The 22462-nt window shown below is 38.5% G+C and overlaps 1 protein-coding gene across 2 annotated transcripts in view; it reads left to right on the top strand.

The window, feature by feature from the left end:
* The window catches only part of TRIQK (triple QxxK/R motif containing), a 58830-nt gene that overhangs the window by 14494 nt on the left and 21874 nt on the right, over positions 1–22462 (top strand). For both annotated transcript variants that reach the window (XM_063172593.1, XM_063172603.1), the window contains one exon: positions 3368–3448. In XM_063172593.1, the coding sequence (XP_063028663.1) occupies positions 3388–3448 (61 nt within the window). In that variant the 5' untranslated portion in view covers positions 3368–3387. The remainder of the gene's footprint in view (positions 1–3367; positions 3449–22462) is intronic.

Here is a 22462-nt window from a genome sequence, read left to right on the forward strand (position 1 = left end):
GGAAAGTTTGTACACATGCAGATATGCATGTCTTGTGAGTGTGCACTGATACACATTTTAAAGCTTATCACTGTTATTAATCATTTGTATTGCACCAATAATGTACAAAGTGCAATCTCTGTATATATAGATCCTATTCTTATTTTTTATTAGTATATCTAAAGTCATTTATAGTAAGTTTCTATTTAATTAATGTAATTTCTTCAATTTTTTAAACTGGTGCAGAAAATGCTATGTATACATCAGGAACAGTGAATTGGGATTTAAAGTGTAGCCAGACCTCGAGTGGATGTTTAGGACTGGTTTTTATCTCACCAAATGCTATTGACAGTTAGAGGTTATAACAAGCAATTTATCAGCCACTGCTTAAGAGTAAAAGAAGAGTTTTCAGTTTTTCAGAATAGGTAATTTTCAAAGGTGAATTGCTAGAGGGAAAGCCAAAGGGGGTAAAAAAATCGTGAAGGGTACCACAAAAACAAAGATGTCTTTTAATCTTGTAGCATCTCTGAAGCAGAAGTAAACAAAAATCACTGGGGCCTCACTTTGTTTTCTTAAGACCATCTTTTATAAAAGCTTGAAAGTTGAGGACAGCTCACACTGCTTTCATATTATCTGAAATTACTTGTCAAGTATTTTCAGTAAAAGCAGTGATAAGCTCCTTTACATGGTTTTTTAAATGGTTATGTGGTCATTAAAACTTTAGGGATTTGAGGCTTGGGATGCATGATGCAGCATGGTGTGCTGCCTACCCCTTTGGTTTGGCAAAGAAATACAGGAGGAATCTCCAGAAGATCCTCCATTTGCTGCTGTCAGAAGCAGCAAAAGGGTCAGAGACCTGAGTGTAAATTTCTTTTACAGTAAAGATGACCAATTTTTGTAGGATGACCACTCCTATTTTAAATGGGGAAGATTAGTTTTGTAATTCAGCAAAGGTTTCAGGCTTTTTTAAAATCAAAAAATGGTTAGAAAGTTGCATTGAAAACCACTCCTACAGCAAGGTTCATAGATAATAAATATTACCTCTTATTAATCCATATTTTAGTTTAAATCTACCTCATAGCAAGTTGCCCAAGAATGTGGGATTCTTTACAAGAGAAGGTGATGAGCCATAGTCCCCAATGAATTAAATTGTGAAAACAATCTCAGTTTCAAACATGCTAGTATAGATCTGTTATTCCCTTTCCACATCTATCACAACACATTCTAAATTGTGGCTGATCTTCTATGCAAATAGCTGTCTTATTAGACCCTGGGCTCTGTGTGCCAATGTCTCCATGGGTTTCTCAGGCATTTGCTATGTAACCATCAAAGCAGTGGGAATGAATGATGATGATTGCATCCCTTTGAAGAACAAAGAGGACTCAAGGTTCTAGATGCCAGAGTTGGTGACACTGAGCCACACAGGCAAACGCCAGTATCTCTGTGGCTTATTTTAAGTCAGGAAATAATCTTTGCGTGTGTTTTCTTCTTCTGTTGTATTGGCATTGCTAAAACTGCAAACATCTTTCACAGCTGATGTTTTGTTATAAACCATTAGTATACTATGGAAATTGCAAAAGGCAAGTCAAAACAGTCTCTTAGCAGTGGCGTAAAAAAGCCAAGATCTAGTTTTGCAGCATAAAAATGTATCTGTTACCTCCTCAGTTAGCTGAAAGTTCAAATTGTACTTTTATTTTTCCATTCTAATTATTATGATGTGAATGTTAAGAAATACATCCCAATCCTGTGAAGCATAATAGAAGAACAGATAAAAATAATAAACTTTGTGGTGTTAAAATGCACAAATAACTAGTGGGCATCATTTCTGTGGCTATATTTTAAATCATGTTTGAGGCTATGGAGAAAATAAATTTGGGATGCTGGCAATAGCGTTCAGCAGTGCCATGGCATGCTTTTTGGGCTGTGATTTGGCATCTCAGTGCCTTCCAGGGTTGCACTTCCCAGAAAGTGTGCCTTGGCAGCAACCAGGGACTCTTGTCTTGCTGTAGCACAGCTGGTTATGCCTAACAGAAAAGTACAACTCTTGCAGATAACTCCATGGCCATATGTGCACGATCTGCACATGGTTTGTGGCTACCCAGGATGATTCAGCCGAAGTTTGCCCTTGGCATGCTTCTCACCAGGGCCAGTTGGGAAAAGGCAGGGGTTGGCTGCTGTGCATCTTCAGTGCTTGAACAGTAAATCTGACACTTCTTGAAAACATCAGGCCTCTCATGAGTGTGGGTGTTCATGTTGGGACTCTCGTGTTGTAGAGGCAGTCAGATGGTGGGGCTTATCATCACTGTGGTGAGTAATGTCTCCAGCCCAGCTAAAACGGTTTGATCCCAGTGTTTTGAGCAATAAGCATGACTGTGACAGCCAGTTATTTCATAACCAGGGAAAAGGAGGTGAAATGAGTGTGTTTGTAGTATCTGCCACTTGAGAGGCAGCTCTGTGAGGGATGAATATAAAACCATAAGGTTTTGCATGGTAAAAGATACATCAGGAATTTACTAGAGCAGTGTTCAGATTATGCTTGTTCACTTACAAGAATGGTGTGGAAATGCCAGTATACCAGTAGGAACATCTTTGTATGGATGATTATGCAGTTCCTTGTGCAGTCCTAGTGTCACCTCCTTGTGAGGATGTGTGCAACATGGCTGTGCAACATGAGAATCCCATTCAAGAATCTGGCTGCTTGTTACTGAAATGTAATGAAGGTAATTTAAACTATCAATACCATGCCTGAGAGGTGTAAAATGCATTCAGCCCCAGCTTTCACTTTTGTTCTCCATTTCCTATTCATTCACAGATATCTAGAGCCCATGGCAGGAAAATAAGAGAGAGTAGGGTTGCTGTATTTTAGGTATCTGCTTGTCTGCAGGTGGTTTTCCTGAGCAGTTTCACCTGTGGATGCACACAGCCTAATCCTGCCTCCGACTCCTAAGTGTGGTGTAAATGTATTTTCAATAATGGAAACAGCTCACAATACTACATTCATTCCCTGGTTTATTAAAGAAATCAATTATATAGGAATATAATTGGTGGTACCAAATGCTGAATTACAGTGCAATCAGTTTAAATCCTTTCTTTTTTCTTTATTTTCATTCAAACTAACAGGCATTCTGTAATGTTAATAACCCATGCAATGGAGAAAAAGGTATGTATCTAATGGTCTTCAGAACAGTGATGATTAACTCCAGTGTCTCATTGTACTCTGGGAAGGCTTATGTCTTTGTGTGTAATAATGTAAATGTTGCTTGTTACCATTTTTTCTGATGTTATAAGCAATTGATTTTGTTAGTAATTTATTTAGGAATAATGTTGTGGTTTTTGTTTTGGTTTGTTTTTTTTTTGTTTGTTTGTTTGGTTTTTTTGATACTGACAGTGATTTTTGGATTGAAAACAATGGGTAGAAAAGATGCCTCCACATCAAGGACTCCCGTTGACCAGTACAGGAAACAAATAGGTAAGAGTTTGAAAGAAAAGTTTGTGTGCTTAAAATAAAAACATAACTTTTTTTTTTTTCCCCAGCAAGGCCCACTAGTAACAAAACGTAGCATTCCTCTTTAAAAACTTCATTTTATAAATGCTGTTGAGTAAGTCATTCAGCTTTCTGAAGACAGTATTTTGAGTGACTTCAGATAAAGTATATGCTGAGTGTTTGGAAACACTAGGGAAATACTGCAGCAAAGTGGCTTCGCAATGTTTCTGACCTGTTGGAACTTTCCTGATTCTCCTGTTTAATTTCTCACACTAATGGATGTATTAAACATGGTAATTTTTTTCCTTAGGACTTTTTCTATCCTTGACTAATACTTATTTAGGTAAATGTATACAAAATATGTACATGCACACATGTACCTTCATGTAGATACATTGCAAATGCAAATCCCTCTTTCTTTGCTTAAACGCAAAGGTGAGTTATTTTTGAAATCCATATATGAGGATTCTGTCTCTATATGTTAAATAATATAAAAGAGTCACAGTATTTTGAAAGTTTATATATAAAATGAAATACTTTATTCTGTACATAGTTATTTAAGTAAATGACTTTGTTTTACAGTTACTAAGCCCACACATCTGTTTAAATATGCAGAAAATAACAAGTGTCTGGGGGAAAAAAGGTTGTTTACAACGTACATTGTCAAGGTGAAAGAGCTAGGGTTATGGGGGTGCATTCATAGTAAACTCATTTTCTTTAGAAACATTGCTCTTAAGTTGGTGAAAACAAGTGTTAAAAATTATTGTAGGGAAGAATCTCATGCTGGCAGGCAAATAAAGTACATAACTTAGGAGGTGTTACTGTGATTGTAATACTCCTTAGAAAACAGAGAGCATGAATAGACAGTGCTCTGCCTTTTGCTCTGATAATGGTTGTTTCAGCTCCTACTCTGGTCATTCACTGTTACCACTATAGCGTTTGCCAATGGAAATCAGTTCTCTGAACTTAATTGATGTAAGAGGGTGAGTTTGAAAATGTGTGGATATGATTTAAAACTCAAGTTTTGCTGGTGTGTTTGAGTTTTATGTGTAACCATTTTGGGCTGTCTTTTGGCCTGGTAGCTGAGCTTGGTGGAGTGAGCCCTGTAGTCTCATTATGCCATTAGGTGTATTATAGGACAAACAGGTGTATTATTGACAAATACAATCCAATATTGCCCTAATGAATATAAAAGTGCTGTTGTTTTCTGGGTTTTAGTGGGGTTTTTTTGTCATTACTGCTTGATTTTTTTGTTCTTATGTAGTTTTGCATAACTGGTAATAATTCATCCATTAGTCACAGGATGGTTGAGGTTGACAGAGACCAGTGGAGGCCATCTCATCCATCTGCCCTGCTTAAGCACGGCCACCTAGAGCTGGTTGCCCAGATCAGTGTTCAGATGTTTTTTAAATATCTCCAAGTATAGGAATTCCACAACCTCTCTTCCTGTATTTGACTATCCTTAAAGTAGAAGGTTTTTTTCTTATGTGTTTCTGTGTGTGCCCATTGTTAGTCCTGTGACAGAGCACCACTGAGAAGACCCTGGCTCTGTCGTCTTTGCACCCTCCTGTCAAGTATTTCTATACACTGATGAAATCCTCTTTGAACCTACTCTTTTCTCCTAGGTAAGTACTATCAGATCTCTCAGTCTTTCCTCACAGGAGAGATGCTCTAGATTCTTCATTTTAAATCTTCCTGATTCTCCTTGGCCTGATTTCATTCAAATACTTATTAGAAATTACACAGAAAGATTTTGTTTTAAATGCAGTCATTCTTTATGACTTAGATTTGACACTTGGGTACTTTTGCAGGGATGTTTTAGTGTTAAGCTGTTCAACAGATGATCCCTCAGAACACAGAGCACCCAGGTTCTATTGTTTTGGAGATGGACATTTGGTCACCTTTTCTAAGGTAGATTATATCTAGAAACAGTAAGCAAAGTGAGGCTGCACAGGGCCTGTCTTAAAAAAAATTTATTCATCAAATGCATTTAAAGTTCAAAATCCATGCTTGGAGTGATTACTGGCCTTCTTTTCCAGGCATTTGGTATCTATGAATTGTTGAAAACATTATGATAGATGCTGGCTGAACGGCTATTTCGTGCTGACTAATGGTGTGATGTTATTTTTTAGCTTACAACTTAATGTTTTCTAGCCTGGCTGGATAGAAGGTAACCAGATTGAAACGTTTTTCATACCTTTTTTTTGATGGAAAATGGCAGCCTTCAAGGAACAACATGTCACAAAGTCATATCAACTTCCAACACAATTTTCAGTTAGATGTTTAGTGGAGTAATTTGAAATAGAAGCAGATTTTTAATTTCATTTTGTTCCAAGCTTTCTGTTTTGTTCTGAGTTTCCATACGGCGTGCCACATGTTTGCCCTGTGCCATGGTTCAAGTTCATGTTGATTACTTCAGTTCAGCCGTTTGCCTTTTTCTCTTCTCCATGAGAACAGGATCACTCGTGTTTTGTTTGCCTCTGTGCCACTAGCAGTTGCTGTTTGCTTCAATAGCATTTTCAGAGGATTCCCCCAGCACAGAGATTGATACTGTTCTTCCCTGTCAGCTGGCTTTCAGCCATCTCTCCTGACACCAGCCAAAATTTGTCTGTAGTGCCACTTAAGCTAGTGCTCCAGTATCTGACAGTGGCACTGCCTTCTCAGTGGGGAGCAGAGACAGCCTTCTAGTTATTTCAGACCAAAGTGGCAATGTCTTTGTGAAGCCTTGCCCCAGGTGGACAGGGGACAACCACAGCAACCTTTTCAAACTGGCTTTAGCTGTACCTGGAGGAGAGAGGATGGCACCAAGGGATCTCTCCCTGTTCAAATCTCCATGAGCAACCAAGGCTGTAGAAGAAGCCGTGAGGAAAAGTAATTTTAACACTTCTTGCTCATCTCTCACTCACATACCCAAATATGTACCTGTAGTGCAGCAGCAAACGGGAAGCTCTTCTGCAGAGCGTTTCCTTCTCCTGCTGCTGTTTGTGCTGCTGTGCTTAATTTGCTGGAATCTGAGGAAAGGTGTGAGGCAGTATGCATCCTTCTGAATTTATGCAGCTTAGCTCCACAAATGCTGTGAAAATAGCAACAGGTTTTGTACCATATTTGCTTTGTTTACTGTTATGTGTGCTTTAAGTTCCCAGAACAATTCCACATGTATATTTTCCATCCTTCTTCATCTGGTGTGTCACTTGCTCGGCATGGAAGCTGCAGGATTTGTGGGTAGTGTTCATGACTTGTGTGATTGTGGGATCCTAAGCAGGCATACTGAGAGGATTATAGCATAACTAAAACCTGGTCTACAAATCAGGAATAGACATACTTTTGGCTCCCATTACTATTGTGTTGCTGTAGCATAATTTTTCATGAGGAGAGGTTGTTTGCCAATCATTCAACCTTCAATTTGTAGACTCAAAGGTCTGCCTATTGTCTGTTCTATATCTCCTGACTTGCCAGCTTGATCTGGAGCTGGAGCTTATACAGGCATAGCCCGGGGGTTCTTTGGAGCAAGTAAGGCTCCTCACATCCCCTGGGAAGGAGTAAAAGTTATGAATGAAAATGTGTTCTCTTTTTACTTTGGAAAGCACAAAGCTACTCACTTTGGTAGAGTGAGAGCGGTGACTTGGTGATGGAGGTGGTGTTCATTGGCATCACACATGGGGAGCCATGGGGCAGGGAAGGGGACTGGGTAGGAGTCCTGAGTCCTGCTGTGGCAGCGCAGGAGCAGAAAGAGCAGTGCCCACCTGAACTAACAGATAAAACTTTGTGGGTGAAGCTGGGCCTTTGTAGGTATGTAGGCACACAGTTTGTGGTATTTGGGAGTGGGGCTGCAGCCAGCCTCATCCCCAATGGGCACAGCTGTGAGAAGCAGGTGAACAGCATTGACAACAATGAGCCATGGAGTGCTGAGCTGCACTGACCAGTCACCAAAGGGAACAGAAGGCACACAGGTACAATGCATGTAAGGTGAAAGTATAAAAGGTTGGGCTAAAGAACAGGAAGGGCAGACGCTTGTAGCCCTCTGAAGTGATATGATGTTAGTCTGTATGGGCAGATGCTAAAAGCCTTCTGACATTGCATGGTGATGCTCTGTGTATCGTGAATGTCTCAGCTGTGACATATGCTGTGACATATGTCTGTGGTGTGGAGAACACTGACTTGTCCAGAAGAAAGGTGCCTCATCCTAGGGCTGAGGCTGTGATGTCACTGGAGCTCTGAGATGGAGAAGAGCTTGGGGACTAGTGGTGGCCCGAACATCTCTGGGGTTCCACCTCCAGCTACCAGCTGGAGCATGGACCTGTTTTCTTGTCTCCATAGAGAAGCCCTTCTTGTGGCAGATTGCCATTTCTACCTACCCTACTAGTGAAGAGTTGTCTTTACTCTTACCACTTCAACTTTTCTGTTTTCTTTTACTGTTTACCTTCTCTGTGTTTTTATGAATGTAGTGTGCCTCTATCTTCCTTGTCCTGAGTAGTGCCATTGCATACTCAAAAAAACCTGGCCACTATCAGCCTTCCTTTTCAGCTTTAAAAGAGGGAAAATGTTGCATTTTGATACTTTTATTTGAAATATGTTGCATACTTTGACATGAAATGTGGTTGTTTTGGATCAGGAAATGCTTATCAGAATGAAAATTTTAGATATAATTTCTGAAATAATAGCAACAGCAAAAAATGTTTGGACATTTTTGAATGTGTACTGAAAATTTCAAAATTTCCCTGTTTCTCACAAAACAGCAATTCAACTATCTTTTGTCTCTTAAGAAAAGGGATGGAACCAGAAGGCAACATCTACATCATTGAGATTGCTCTCCTCTGCCATAAGCAAAGATGTAGCAGGACAGATGTCAATGGAATAAAACTTCTCCAGTCTATTTTTTTAACTAGTCATAGTTTTTTTCCCTTTTTTTTATGTCAGTCACCTCTTTACTGTGGGAAAGGAAAGGAGGGGAAACAAATATTGGCTACTCAGAAAGTCTTCTCCTACTGTTTATTTATATTGGAAAAAAAAAGAAAACCAGAAATAGCAGTTCTGGTGTACCTTTTTTTTTTGCATATGGAACATTACATTTGCTGTCTTGAATTTTTCTAATAAAAATCTATTACTAAGCACATAATAAAGAAAAGTAGGGAAAAAACCCATTCCTTTTGCTATTATGTGTGACTGTTGGCAAGTTTTGGAATTTGAGTTGTATACTTCACAGCAATAGGCCACTGATACCATGTGTAGTTCCTTTTTCTTGGGAGGAGATTTTATGAAGAATGAAATTGGTGTCACAAAAAAAAGAACTATATCCTTTGGTCAGTTAGTGCTGTTTTGATTTTAATTTTATGCCAGTGGAATCACTTTCTGGAAACTGAAGCAGGAGCAGCTGAGGAAAACACTGCTGTGAAGCAAAGCCTAGTCTGGCTATACTAATTTAATCCACATTTTGTGATGATTGGGATGTTTTTAAATATGTTCTGTGAAGGCTGATGACGAATTTTAAGCACATGCAGCTTGTGATTACATATTTTGTAAGTCCAAAGCTGCAGAGCTGTGTTTTATTGCCTTGGCTGAGAGCATAGAAGGTGATGGCAGATCTGGATATGTACTTACATATGTGAGGATATTATTTAGTTTTCATTTGTTGGGCAGACATAGACTCAGTCTGAGCAGGAGTGGGAGGGGTGGCTGCAGATCCAGAGGACTGTGGAAATGTGTTCACACACCTTGAAGAGAAGCTAAGGAGAAGGGTTGTGTATCTAAACTCTTGGCTCCCATCCCTTCTCCACAGCAAAGTTTCTTTGAGCTTGTTTGATTATACTACTTTTACTATATGTTCAGACTACACTTGTTTAGTACTCATATACAGATGGAGGCTCATAGACTGCTCTTATTTTAATCTCATCAACAATATCACTGTTTCACTCAATGGAGTTGCTACAAATTGGTATAGGTGTAAATGAGAGTGAAATTTGACATGTTTCCAGTTGCTGAACTGGCTTTCAACATGGTGTTACTTAAAGCATTTGCAATTCCTGTAAGGTGTGCGGTGTCTACAGGGCTGTTGCAATGTTATATATTTGTGTTTGTACTTACTCTCACCTTCATTCCATTCTTCAATGAATTCATTTCTGTAGTCAAAGTCAACCGAGAAAAAAACACTTATAATCCTTTACAAAATACATAACATTTTCACTATAGACACATGTAAGCCTGTATATATTACATTCAGAGGCAGAGCAGTTTAACATTTTTAGAAATTCTTTCACCAGGCTTTGAAAATCTTAGCTCATGTGTGAAAGCTGGACTTCAAAGTACTCTCATCTCAGTGTGAATATGTAAATCTAATTTTAGGCACCCATTTCTAAAAAATCCCAGACATAATTTTTCGGTGTGTACAGTGTTCACATATGCACATTCTCTGTGTGTGGTGCATGTGCTTATATTTGTAGGTGCTATTGCATTAATATAAATGCAAGGAGAGTTGGGCAGTGAACTACAAATTGGATTTCCTCTTATTTCATCATAACAAAGCAGTGGAACAGGCATGAGAATGAACTGCTCAGCACAGATATATCTCTCAGGATGTGCTTAATAGATATTTAAGGTGAACATAATTCATAGTTGTAACTGCATTTCTTTAGCTACAACGCTATGAAAAGTGGCTCTGGGTTTTTTGGGTGCAGTTAAGTTTTGTCCAGCCATTGTCCTACCATGAAAAGTGGTGGTCTCTGCTGCTCCTCCCTGTCTGGGCTAGCAGGAATGAAGGCAGCAGAGTCTGACAAGCTTTGCAGGGGCATTGGTCTAAGAAGAAAGACATAAAAGTCACCTTGGATCAAGTCAAGAGGTTTAACTGAAGGGATTTTTGTATTTCATGCTTCAGGATGTGACCACATGCATTACATAGTTCATCAGGTATTGCACCTATTTATGGCCTTGAAAGAATGTGTTAGATGTCCATGTTCAGGAAAAGCATGACCACAGAACACTCATCTGGCTTTTGTAATGAATTGAATGTAATGAATCACATTAGCGATTGCTATCATGCAGTCCATTAATTGCATGTTGTCATGGATTTCTGTAACTGGATTGCATTAAAAATATTTTTCTTTTCAGTGGAAGCTTTTGCTTGTATTGTGCCTTATTTTGGAAGAAAATTAGGAACGGACTGCATTGTGCTTTTCAAGGTCTTGAACTATTTATGGGATTGTCTGCTCAGCTCTACATATTGCTTGCAGGCCCAAAGTGTTGGATAAGAAAAGAACTTAGAGGGCAGAAGGAGAATGGTCTTAGGAAGCTCAAACTGCTAGAATGAAAATAAGAAAAGGCATTTGCTTGACTTGAATTACAGTTACAGAAATCTCAAACATAATGTGACTAGCTTTTATTTGATGGTTAAGGCTGATTAAAATAAGCACTATTGAAAGTATTCACACATTCAAAGTTATTTTCTGATATTTCATTTGTGTAGTATGTTGAATCAGTACAGAAAAGCACCGTGAAGTGCACGAAGAGCTCTACAATAAGTGGAATGTGAGAAAACAAATAATTTCCCCTGATTGAGCACTCTGGTTTCGCTTAATAAATTTGCAGATAATATAAAGCAAGTCACTAATCTGTTGCTTAATTTTTGAAATACTTTACTTGAAATCTGGTCCTTGTCATTATCTCAGTTACATAGATACCCTATTCACTATGGGACCAGCTGAGCGATTTTGCTCAGCTAAGCTACTGATACTGTTCTAGAATAACTATAGAGTAAGCAATAGTATTTTCAAGAATTTTGACTGCCTGTTAAATAGGCAAAGTGAAAAAGCCTGGCTTTTCGTTCATTTATTTTCTGTGAATATCTTATCATTATCAGCATATTTGCATTGGTGATGTAAGATTTGTACCAAAACTGATATTTTCAGTTGCAATATTTGGTTTTACATAACCTAAGTAACAATAATTTTAGAATACATAGGGAGTTTTTTTGTTAGAAATAATTTCTTGTGATATTTTAACCGAATACCTGTGGGCCATTCATAAGCATTGGTGTTTGGATGATCTAGGGTGTGATAGCTAAGAGGATGTGACACAGATTGTCAGTAAATCACTTGCTCAGGTTCAGCCTAGGTGATAGTCATGGGAAGATGGTAACTGCCTGGCAGATGTTGGGTGGCATTTATGATGTGATGTTTGTGCATTCAGTTCCTAGTGGAGAAGTGTTGAAAAACATCATTATTTGTTGGCAGTCAAAACAGAGAGGAGCTGGATAATGAACTAGCATATGGAGTGAAACAGTGTCTCAGCAATAGACTAGTCCCTTCAGCTCAAGGTTACAGCATACTGGTAAGAGGCCCAGATTTAGTGAAGCTGTTTTGAGTAAGTCTGAGCTCACACTGTGCATTAAACCCTTCAGCTTTGGGCCTCTTGAGCACAGTCCTTGACTTGATCTGTCTCTTATCAGCACTAATTAACCTGGCCATGATGCTGTGTACTGTGGCAATGCATCTCCTGCTTGCACCTTACTAGTTCACATTAGAGGCAGAACGAGTCTGAGCTGTCAGTTTAGACCTGGCCTGAGGGATCTGCAGTCGCTGTGAACTGAAGAGCAGGGAGAAGTTTTAAGTTCAAGTAGAATGTAAGCAGGGTCTTTTGCAGGCACTGAGTGGAGATGTGTAAGAATAATCTCTACAGGCTTCTGTTGTAACAGGGGAATGGTGAGAGTTTTGGGCTGATGATTCATTTCTGCACTTGTAGGTTAAGCAAGAATTGTACTGCTTTCTGGCATAGAGGTCGAATAACCTTAAACTCTTTTATCCCTAAAACAGAGGGGCTGCTTGCACTCTGCTTATAGAAAATTGCTCTAGGCAATTTTCAGTTCCTACTTAAGCCACGTGTAGGGATTACTTGGGAGAGAGTGACAGTGGACACATGTGTCAGAGACTGTTGTAACAATTGGAGTGAGCGTACCCTTTAATTCCAGTTCCCGTTGTCTAAAAATATTGGTACACCTGCAACCTGATATTCAGAGGGTACAGTTCAACATTACAAAGTGACCTTTAACAATGCCTACCTCTCTCTCCTTGTTCCTGCCACCATGTCACAGTGTATAGTCTACCATCCTCTGGGATGGCAGAGCTGTTTGTATGCCATTTTGATCCAGCTTTAAGTAAAACGTGCTGAGCAGTTTGTGAGGTTGAGTGAATTCCCTGATCTGCTTCATCATCTGGCTGCTTGCACCAGCTAATACACATCAAAGCCAGGACAGCACACTGCAGGAACTGGTGTGGCAAAACTCAGGCCAGCAAGTGCCATAAGCCAGTATTGCTGTTGAACACTTTGCAAAGCTGAGCCACATGTCAGCTGAGTTTAGGAAGAGTTGTTATTCCATATAACATGCAGATTGAACAGATCAGGAAGCGTAAGAAGGATTTGTGCCCTGTGTTAATTTCCCTCACTTTCTCAGAATCAGTTTTGATCTCAATCCAGTGGCCTCTGTAGGTCAGATCAGGCCTACAGGCTGTGTTACTTTATGAATAATAACTACAGTAGGTTAAATCCACATATTTTTAGAGGTATTTTACACTGTCTTCAGTAAGCAATGATGTTGCCTTTCCTACATGTGGAAGGCATGACAAAACCTGAATGCAGTTCTGTTTTTGGCACAGCCTTTTCCAGAACATTCAGGTGTAGTGCAGTGGTGTTTTGCCTGCTAAGCAGTGGAAAGAAGTGGAGGGAAATGGCAACCCCCAACTAGTGGGGTTATCTCTGAAGAAATACTTTTACAGAAAAGATCAGCTGCTGTCCTCTCTGTCTTTTCTGGAATAGATGAGGACTGTGCAAACTAGAATGCACAGAGAGAAACATTGAATAAATTGCAAATCAAATAGAACTGAAGGTACAATCCTTAACATACTTCATAGTGTGAAGTGTCTCAGAAAATCCACCTGTTAAGTACAATACCAGATGGAAAAGATTGGTAAAGTTACAAGAAAGACTCATGTCTGTGATACACGAGGCTCTGTGTGTCTTGATAGGCAGCTTTGAAAAGCACAGACCTTGTAGCATATATATTCCATGGAAGAGCTTCTATCCAAATGATTTAATGGAAGAAAAAAATATAACTCATGTTCGTGTAGAGAAAATTATCAAATTCTAATGAGTAATCATCATGAAAAGACGAAGGAAATGCTTTCATGTATTCCTCAGAGAGGGAAAATAAAACATTTTAGCTCTTACAAAAGCAGAAAAAATGTATCCCACAGAGGGTTGTCTTCCTCATCTTATTTCTGTCCCAGATGAAAAAAGAGAAATTAAAAGTATAGTTTAATGATTTTTTTTTTTTTTGCTTTATTTAGCTACCTTTCAGGTAATTTTTAGTCTGCAGAGAAACACTTCCTACAGTCAAGAGACCAGGAGTAGGAAGGTTGGATTCTCTCGTGGTAGAAATGTGGGACAGGTATCACACTACTGAATTTAGCAGTTATTTCAGATGCTTATCCTTGTAACTGGGAGCAAAATCCAATCCATAAGTGTGAAGATAAAATGAATAACATTTTGGTGCTGGAAAAGCTAATTATGTTTCTTCACTATTTTTTGTTTATGGCCAAAGTGGTATCAACTGTGGACGTTGATGACCAGCAAGTTCACAACCAGTGATATCAATTCATTGGCTGGACATCTTAGTGGAAAGGTTCCCTTGCTCCTAGTGATTACTCATAATCTTGAAAAAAGTGTACTTCATCCTTGTATGTATTTAAAGTAATGATTGAAGATATTGAAGCCATTAAATAGGGTACTGGGGACTCTGAGTTTGAAGTATTGAGTACTGTTTTGCTCATCTGTGTTTAAGAAAGATGAATTGGAAGTGAAGAAATGCTGAAAGAACTACTAGGGAAGACCAAGAAGAGCCTTGTTTAGAAGAGCTGAACACAAATTAAGACAAATATGGTTCCTTTTGGAACTTCCAAAGTAAACACATGGGAAAGGCACAGTCCATATATATCCAGTCCAAAACTGTATAAATTGTTCATAAAGAAACATAACAGGAAACAGAAGGCAGTTTCTTACCAATAGGAGATTGAGCTTCTTGGGTAATGTCCTATTGGTAGACTAAAGAAAAAAATATAAGATAAAACAACCAAAAAACCCCCTGCCAAAAAACTCCCAAACTAAAAGTTCTAACTTGTTTTCCAACTGATCATTTTCTATGATCAGTTTTAAAGAAAACAGAATGATACATGTGCCTTCTCTAGCAAAGCACTGGATTTCAGTAGTTCACCAAGTCCTTCCTAGTCATATGTTCCATATGGACAAAGTTTCACTGTGAAGTGGAGCAGCTTTCATAGATATTTATAGCAAGAGAATGCATTTGGAAGGATTACCATAACTTTCTAACTGAAGTTTTACTTGTGGAAAAATTAATACTGAATATTTTTACCAAAATCAAGATTGCAGGAGAGCTGACAACATAATCTTGAATTTCACTGGTTTTTCCTTTTTTTTTTTTTTTCTTTTTCCTTTGGAGAGAACATGAAATTCATGCTGAAAGGAGAGAGATGAGGGAGAAGGAACACATTTTAATCATAACACTAAACTTTGTTTTTTAGTGCCTGTGCTCTCAACACAGTGTGTGGTGAAGCTATCACGATATTTCCACAGCATCATTTTTTTCTGTTTGTTTTGGGGACTTTTTAATAAATTGTTGAGTGTATGTTTGGTGTTGCTGCACTTTTTGTTCTTTGTATTACAGAAGTGCAGTACCTAATAGTCTAGTGGTAAGTATAGTGTGCAGTTTATCAGAGGATCCTCAGTTGTACATCTTAGACAGGACTTTCCTGTGTTACCCATTGGTCCTAGCTGTTACAGCATGTCCCAGTGGCAGGATGTGACACAGGTATTTTGTCACAAAAAATCTCAGTAGCAAACTAAAAGGAGCTCATAACCACATACTTCTAGCAATTAGCTCATCTTCAGGGAGTGACAGAAAAGAAAAACACATATTGTATGTAGGTTGACAAGGAACCTAAGAACATATTTTATTTAGTAAGTAAAAAGGAAGATTTTCAAACAGTTTACAGCAGGCGCCAAAGGTGGTGGCATAAGGGCATGGTAATATGTTCTATCTCCACTGCATAAATCACTGGCTGAGGTGCTTTCTTTAGGTGGAATTTTCTTTCTCCACCTGTTTGTTACACAGCATATGCAAAGCCAGCAATTTGCCAAGTATTATTTTAACTTAGTTTATCACAGTTTGAAAGAAATTCACGCAGGTGTGCAGCAGTTACTGGAATCTTCCCCACAGAATTGCTCATATCTTGGAAGTGTACACCAGTGTGGGGGACATTGGAAGAGCTCTGTTCTCAGTAAATCTTGGAATAGGTTGATATATTGGCTAGACTGGGTTATAGCAGAGTAAACACCTGGAATGGAAAGTGATGAAGACACATGTATGTCTGGGGACTGTTGGTCACTAACATAGCACACTGGTGTGTCAACTCGGACTGCCATTTGAGCAGTGTTTGAACTCAAATGTTGTAGTAATACTGTTTCAATAATTTAGTGTTGTCTGCTCTGCATTTGCAAAAACCCTTTGCTAAATTCTTAGAACTGACATAATGAGATTCATTGGCTCTAGGAAAAGCATGTCTGTCACAAGGACCGTGTTGTTACTGAAAGTGGCGTTGTGTCTCTTTTCTTCTGAAGAATGGAGCTGTTGAAAAACTGACCATAGGGAGGGGGTGTGGCTTTTTTGTTGTGGTTATGTGTTCTTGTATCTACCTATTCATCTATCTGCAAAATGAGACATTAACAGAAACGTTTCATTCCAAATGTGAGACAAACCTCTAGGTTGCAAAGAACTGAAAAATTACTTTGTAAAAGAAATATATTGACTATTTTTCACTCTGGATGTTATGTATAATGAAAGTGTCCTTTCTGGTGTGTTTAAAGAACAGACTCAGCCAGATTGAGGAATGTCAATAGAGGACCACTCAGAGAGTTTACAAACAAACTCTCATCTGCACAGATCACTGCCTGTCCTGTCTGCTGGGAGATGGGGGTTCCTCTGTGCTGATGGTTTGCATCAGGGCTCTCTCACAGGAGTTGAACTGAGACTGTCACTGGCCACCTAATGGTGCATGGCTGATGTTCTGTGTCTTGTGTCACATGCTAGACCACATTAGGTGACTCTAGACAGAGGGACTTCATCAAGGGAATGCAGGGGGTGGCACATAGGACCTTTGTGATCAGAGCAGTGTCCACATACAGTTTGTGAAGAACTAAACATAGCTAAAAGTTAGTTGTCTCTTTAATTCTGTTTAATTTTGTATGCTTTTAATTCCAGAAACTGAGACTGCTTTGTCCATGGGTTTATAAATATTTAACACACATTTTTAATGAATAAGAAATTGAATTTAAGGGTCAGTAGCAGATTCAGTTACTTTTTCAGGTACTTGTTTAATTATTTCGCATTATATTTGTAAATGTAATTTTAAAATCTTTAAAAATAAATTAATGTAGGCCATCAGAGAATCATCTCCAATAGATAACATTCATGTGTGTTTTTTACTTCTATTATACCATTAGACTATGATCTCAAGAGTTTTTGACAAGTACCAAAGTCTTGCAAGGAAAAGAGATTTCCCAAGGTCATACAGTAGTTTTATGAAAGATTCAGGAATAGAAGACAGCTCCATGCTTTATCTGATCTAATCAAATAGTTTTCCAGATGGTAGAATTTTTTCCTAAACAGTCTTTCCATCTTTTGTTTGTTTCCTACAAGAGACATCATACTTAAAAGATCATCCTGTGGACTAAAGGTTTGGAAAAAAGGATACTGGGAGCAGCCCTTGATTCTTTGAATAGATTGCCCTAATACATGCCTTTCACCATTTAAATAATTTATAATATAGTGATGTTCAAAGTAAGGCTATTACTGAAACCAACTGATTTTATTCATTAAAATATCAACAGAGCAGTGATCCTGATGCAAATGGTGAAACAAAATCAAAAGGTTTCAGATAAAATCATTACCATCACTGTGATATCAGTTATTGAAAAAAATGAAACATATCGGTTACTTGACAAAATTGTATTTCCAAAGAGAAGGTTTGAAGTAAAGCCTAGGTATTCTTCACTGTGTATTTTAGACTGCAGTATTTGTGAAGGATTCCAGACATTCACGTGTCAGGCAGTAAGTCCAGTCCCAAAGTTAGGAGTAAGATGTCATTGTTTAACTATACACACGTGTAGTTCCTTTTCTGTGAGCCTTCAGAAAGGTAAAAGGATGGAGTTGAAGGTCTGAAAAATTAAATTTAAAAGTTAGCCAGGCTCCTCTGTCCTATTATATTAACACCCATCTCATCACTGACAGAAATCTGGTTTGGCTCTTGAAGGTAAAATTCTGTCTCCTAATATGCCTTCAAGACATTATTACACCTTTAGTTCTCAGGTCCATAAACCATTATTCTAGGTGCTCATAAATATGCATTTCCTTTACACTTTTAAGTAAGCTGCTATTGCTGTCATTCACTTTTAGTTAAGACCTGTCAGGTGGTGTTTCTGTTGAAGGAAAGAAGTTTAAATTATGGGTGAACTGAAGATATGTAGTTCTTAGGCATGCTAAAATTATGAGTGAGTTGTAGAGATTATTCCTCACAAGTAATTTTAGGATCCCAAGGGATAATGGTGATGTGTATAAGAGATGTTCCCTTCTTGCCTAATTCCATTAAAAGCTTCTGATTTCTGCATTGCTGGAGTGAGACTCCAAAAATCTGCTTTTCTATCTTGCATAATCACTTTCCCAGTATCCTGTGACATCCACCTCTGCTATGACTGTCAGTGCATTGGCTTCTGGAGTGACAGTGATATGTAGGTCTGACGAAGCGTCCTTTGCAATGTGCTTCATTGAAGTGAGAACTGCAAATGCTGGCAGCATTACTGGAAACCTTTTCCTTAAGCAGAATTAATAAATTACACCTTGTATTTTGGGATGGATTTGTTATATACAGCTGGTCCAGAATGATATGACTTACTAGTAAGAAATGAATCTGCATCTTGGCAGAGAGCATTCTATTTATTTTCAATTCTGAGAAAAGCATTATCTACTGGATAAGACACTGGATCAGAAGTTAAGGTATTCAGGATCACAGTTTTGCTATTCTTGTGGTGCCTGACTTCTTGCAGCTCTCCTTACTCAGATGTTTTCTTCCTTTCACTTTCCAAGCATGGTTGTGATTATTCATAGGATATCCCCCTCAGCTCTTGCAGGTCTTCTGCTTCTGGGTGAACAACATGAATCCTATCCCTTGTACTAAATCGAGAAATTTAGTCTGTTCCCCACAAGTTCTAGCTCCAGTCCAGGCTTTGTTTGGTTCAGACTTGGGAAGATTTTCTTTAGCAAGTTGTGACCAGTGGTGAATTAATGTAAACTTGGCAGCGAAGTCTCAGGTTAACGTTTAAAGGGATTTCTGCCCAACAAAGCAGGTGTTACAGAGAAGTGGCCCTGGCTTCTCCTGAGCTGTACTGTCTCTGGTGCTCTGTCTCTGGTTCATCATCTGACTTTGTTAATCTTTGTTTACTGCAAGGCTTTGTTTGCTTCTCATAAAGTCAGATACGTTCTTTAATACTGTTCAAATAGTGCCATCCTGTTGTGTGTGAGAACAGAAAACTGAAGCTGATAGAAACAGATGTGGTATTTGCAGTGAAAGTCCTCTTTATGTTTCATGTGGCCTCATCTGTTCCCTCAGTTGCTCAGGTTTTCCATACCACCTCCAAGACCTCTCTGTTCCTGTTGGGAAAAAGAAGCTGTGGGTGACAGATTGTGTCATTCCCTTCCTGGACGAGTTGTCACCATCCCTCCTTTAAGCAAAGCCCCACAGCAGAAAGGTTAGTGAGGTATTGTTGGGGATGTCTGTGCCTCCTTGGAGGGTGCTTGTGAAGAAGCATCAGACATGGGAGAAAGGATGACTCCAGGTTCCTGTGGTGCCACAGTCCCTCATGACACAGTCCCTGGGTCATGCCCCAGGGACTGGCCCCAGTCACCTAATAAGGTTGGACATGTCGGGTAGTGTGTTGTCAGCTACAGCAGAGAGACAACCTCCTCTCCTGAAACACCAGTGACTCTTCAGCCAGAAGGTTTAACAGTGTTGCTACAGTACTTGGTGATGTGGTGCTTATTCAGTAACCATTTTTGGAATGACTTAGTAGTGTTGTCTGGCAGTAGCACAATACACACCAGAGTAATTAGGAAGAAGTTTAAAATTACTGTTAGTGAAGAAATTTTTCAGGCACTGGTTGATTTGGTCTTGCTTAATTCCAGAGATGTGGTCTGGAAGAATTTCTTGACAGTTCATTTAGGCTAGGGCTGCTGACCAGATTTTTTTCAGTCAGGAATGAAGGAAGGCAACATCCTTTTGACCAGGATCCTTTTGATCCTGGTGCTAGAATCATATACATATAGAATCATATATATGTTGATATTTTTCCTAAAAACATAACCCAGTGAGTATCTGACTTCTCCTTTATTGATTTAGTGATTTTAGTTGTTTCTGTTCTGTTCAAGGTCAAAAGACAGTAATTAATATAAGGCAATGGTAGAAATTTCTGTCTCTGGAGTTGCAGAGATAAGAAGAGCAGAGAAGATATTTTGTGGAACATCTGTTACATAGATGTGCTTGATTGTGGGGCAACTGAATAGGATGACTTGGTTTTCAGTCTCTGTATTTTCCTTTTTTGTCTTTAAGTGCTGTCAATAGAGAACTTTGAGTAGTATTTTCCTACCTTCCTGCCTAAGCACAGGCCAGTGTTTATTGGAGCTAACCTCTGGTAATTATAAAGCCAACATCACAGTAACAAGCAGACAGATGGAACATATAATATTCATAAATTATTGATAGCAACTACCTCATCCTTCACAGTAAGCTTTTCAAAGTAGGGACAGTTTCTTGTAAGGATCCACAGTCCAACAGGGAGATCAGCAACAGCCAATGTGTTTTGTCAAATCAGTTCAGTTTTCTTCTCTGATAGAGTAGCAAACTTAGCATTGATGGGGAAGAGGAAGACGTGCCTTTTACCTTGACCTTGTCAATGTATTCTGGTAAAAAACTAGAGATATATGAATATTAAGCTACTGCAAGATGGGTACCAAACTGATATGAAAGCTGTTGTCAGTAGTTACTAGTGGATCCAGAGTGGCCTGGACCCAGTATTTTAATTGGCGGTGGGATGATGATTTTAGTCTGCGAATTATACCAGTATGAGAGGTAAATTCAAACTAAATTTTAGAAATCAGGGAAATGTCTTGGAAAAATAAAATAAAATTTAACAGAAGAAGGGCAAGTTTCTTAACTGTGGCATAAATATTCAACCTACAAACTAAGGGTAAGAAATGCTTATGCAATAATCTTGGAGAAAGGCTTTATAACAGTGAGTAGAGTCACAGGCAGACTGTGACTCTACAGTGTGATTGAATGTGTAAGAAAAGATAAAAGATACCAAGAAGATCTGCTTCCACTTTTGAGGGGGCTATATCACATTTCCTCTGTTTGCAGCCACCCATTAATGAAGTCATTGTAAGCCAAATTGCAGCTGGGTGCAGCCTGAATCAGAGGCAGGAAGACTCATTGTATTCTGCGTGTCTCTCCTACCACACCTTATGCTGCCTTTTCCACACCTCTTATAATCAAAAAAACAGTACAATAATTTCTGGTCCCCAAAAATCATCTCATCAACTGTTTGATAAAAATGTGGCTTTTAATTGCATTGATAGTGAATACATCACAGAATCATAGAGGGGTTTGTGTTGGAAGGGACCTTATCTTGTTCTGAACCCTGCCATGAGATGTATCTCATCTGCCATGGGCAGAGATACATCTCACCAGATGAGGTTACTCAGTGCTCTATCCAACCTGACCTTAGACACTTCCAGGGGTGGGGTATCCACAACTTCTCTGGGCAACCTTTTCCAGCCTCACCACCCTCACAACAGAGAATTTTTTTTCTAATATCTAATCTAAACCTACTCTCTTTTAATTTTGGGGCCCTTCTCTCTTGACCTGTTACTATGTGCTCTTGTAAATAGTCTCTGCAGTAGTAGTTTTGGTTTGCTTTCTGCATTTTCAGAATTCATACTAAAATGTGGTTGCTTATATGCAAGTGTAACTGCAAGCAGTTGTTCCCTAGCAAAGTTGTACAAATGTACTCAAAACAACATGTAGGAAGTAATGTATGTATATATTATGTAGGTGGAGAAGAAAGAAGCTAAATGCCCACCCAGTTTCAGTTGATCTGTTTCAAATTAATTGTGTTCATTTATTTTTAAGAAAGGTATTTAATGTTTTCATAGTTGTCTGTTTGAGCAGGAAATGCTAACAAGATTGTTGGAGAGGTTAACTGAAGAGCTGCATCCTGTGTGTGGAGGCTCCTTTTACTTGGAGCCAGTGCTGTTTAATGGCTGTAGCACAGGATTGCAACAGATAGTTTAGCACTGAAAGGCATTAAAAAGGACTGCCTATCAAATAGTAGTAGTAAGCATTAATAATTTTAGTGTTGTTCTTTAGATCTTTCATTATAGTCTTACAGTTAATTGAGTATATTCTGCAGGTATTGAAAACAAATTTCCTGAATAATTAGCTGATTTATTGTTTTTGTTTGTTGACTGTACATTATTAATAATTGGTTTCCTGAATTTATTTTCTTAAATATTTATATAGATTTTTAAAATATTCCTTAAGTATCAGAAAAGTGCTAATTTATATATGTTCTTAATTACTTGTTACAATCAAAGTATGGCTAATAAAATTTTAAATGTAAACCAATTTTTAATGAAAAGCTGCTTGTCATGGCAACTCATAGAAAATTTGAGGGATTTTCTGCTTCCAGTCAGAATACGATATTTAACAAATATTACCAGACTTCTGGTTTGGAATCAGGAAAAGATAGCAATAATTAAATGGGTATATTTTGATGTACTTAAGAATGCAGTATATTTTGGGGTTTTTAAATCTTGCATGCAGCATAAAATGA

Source organism: Melospiza melodia, chromosome 1 (genome assembly GCF_035770615.1).
Source record: "Melospiza melodia melodia isolate bMelMel2 chromosome 1, bMelMel2.pri, whole genome shotgun sequence".
NCBI lineage: Eukaryota > Metazoa > Chordata > Aves > Passeriformes > Passerellidae > Melospiza > Melospiza melodia.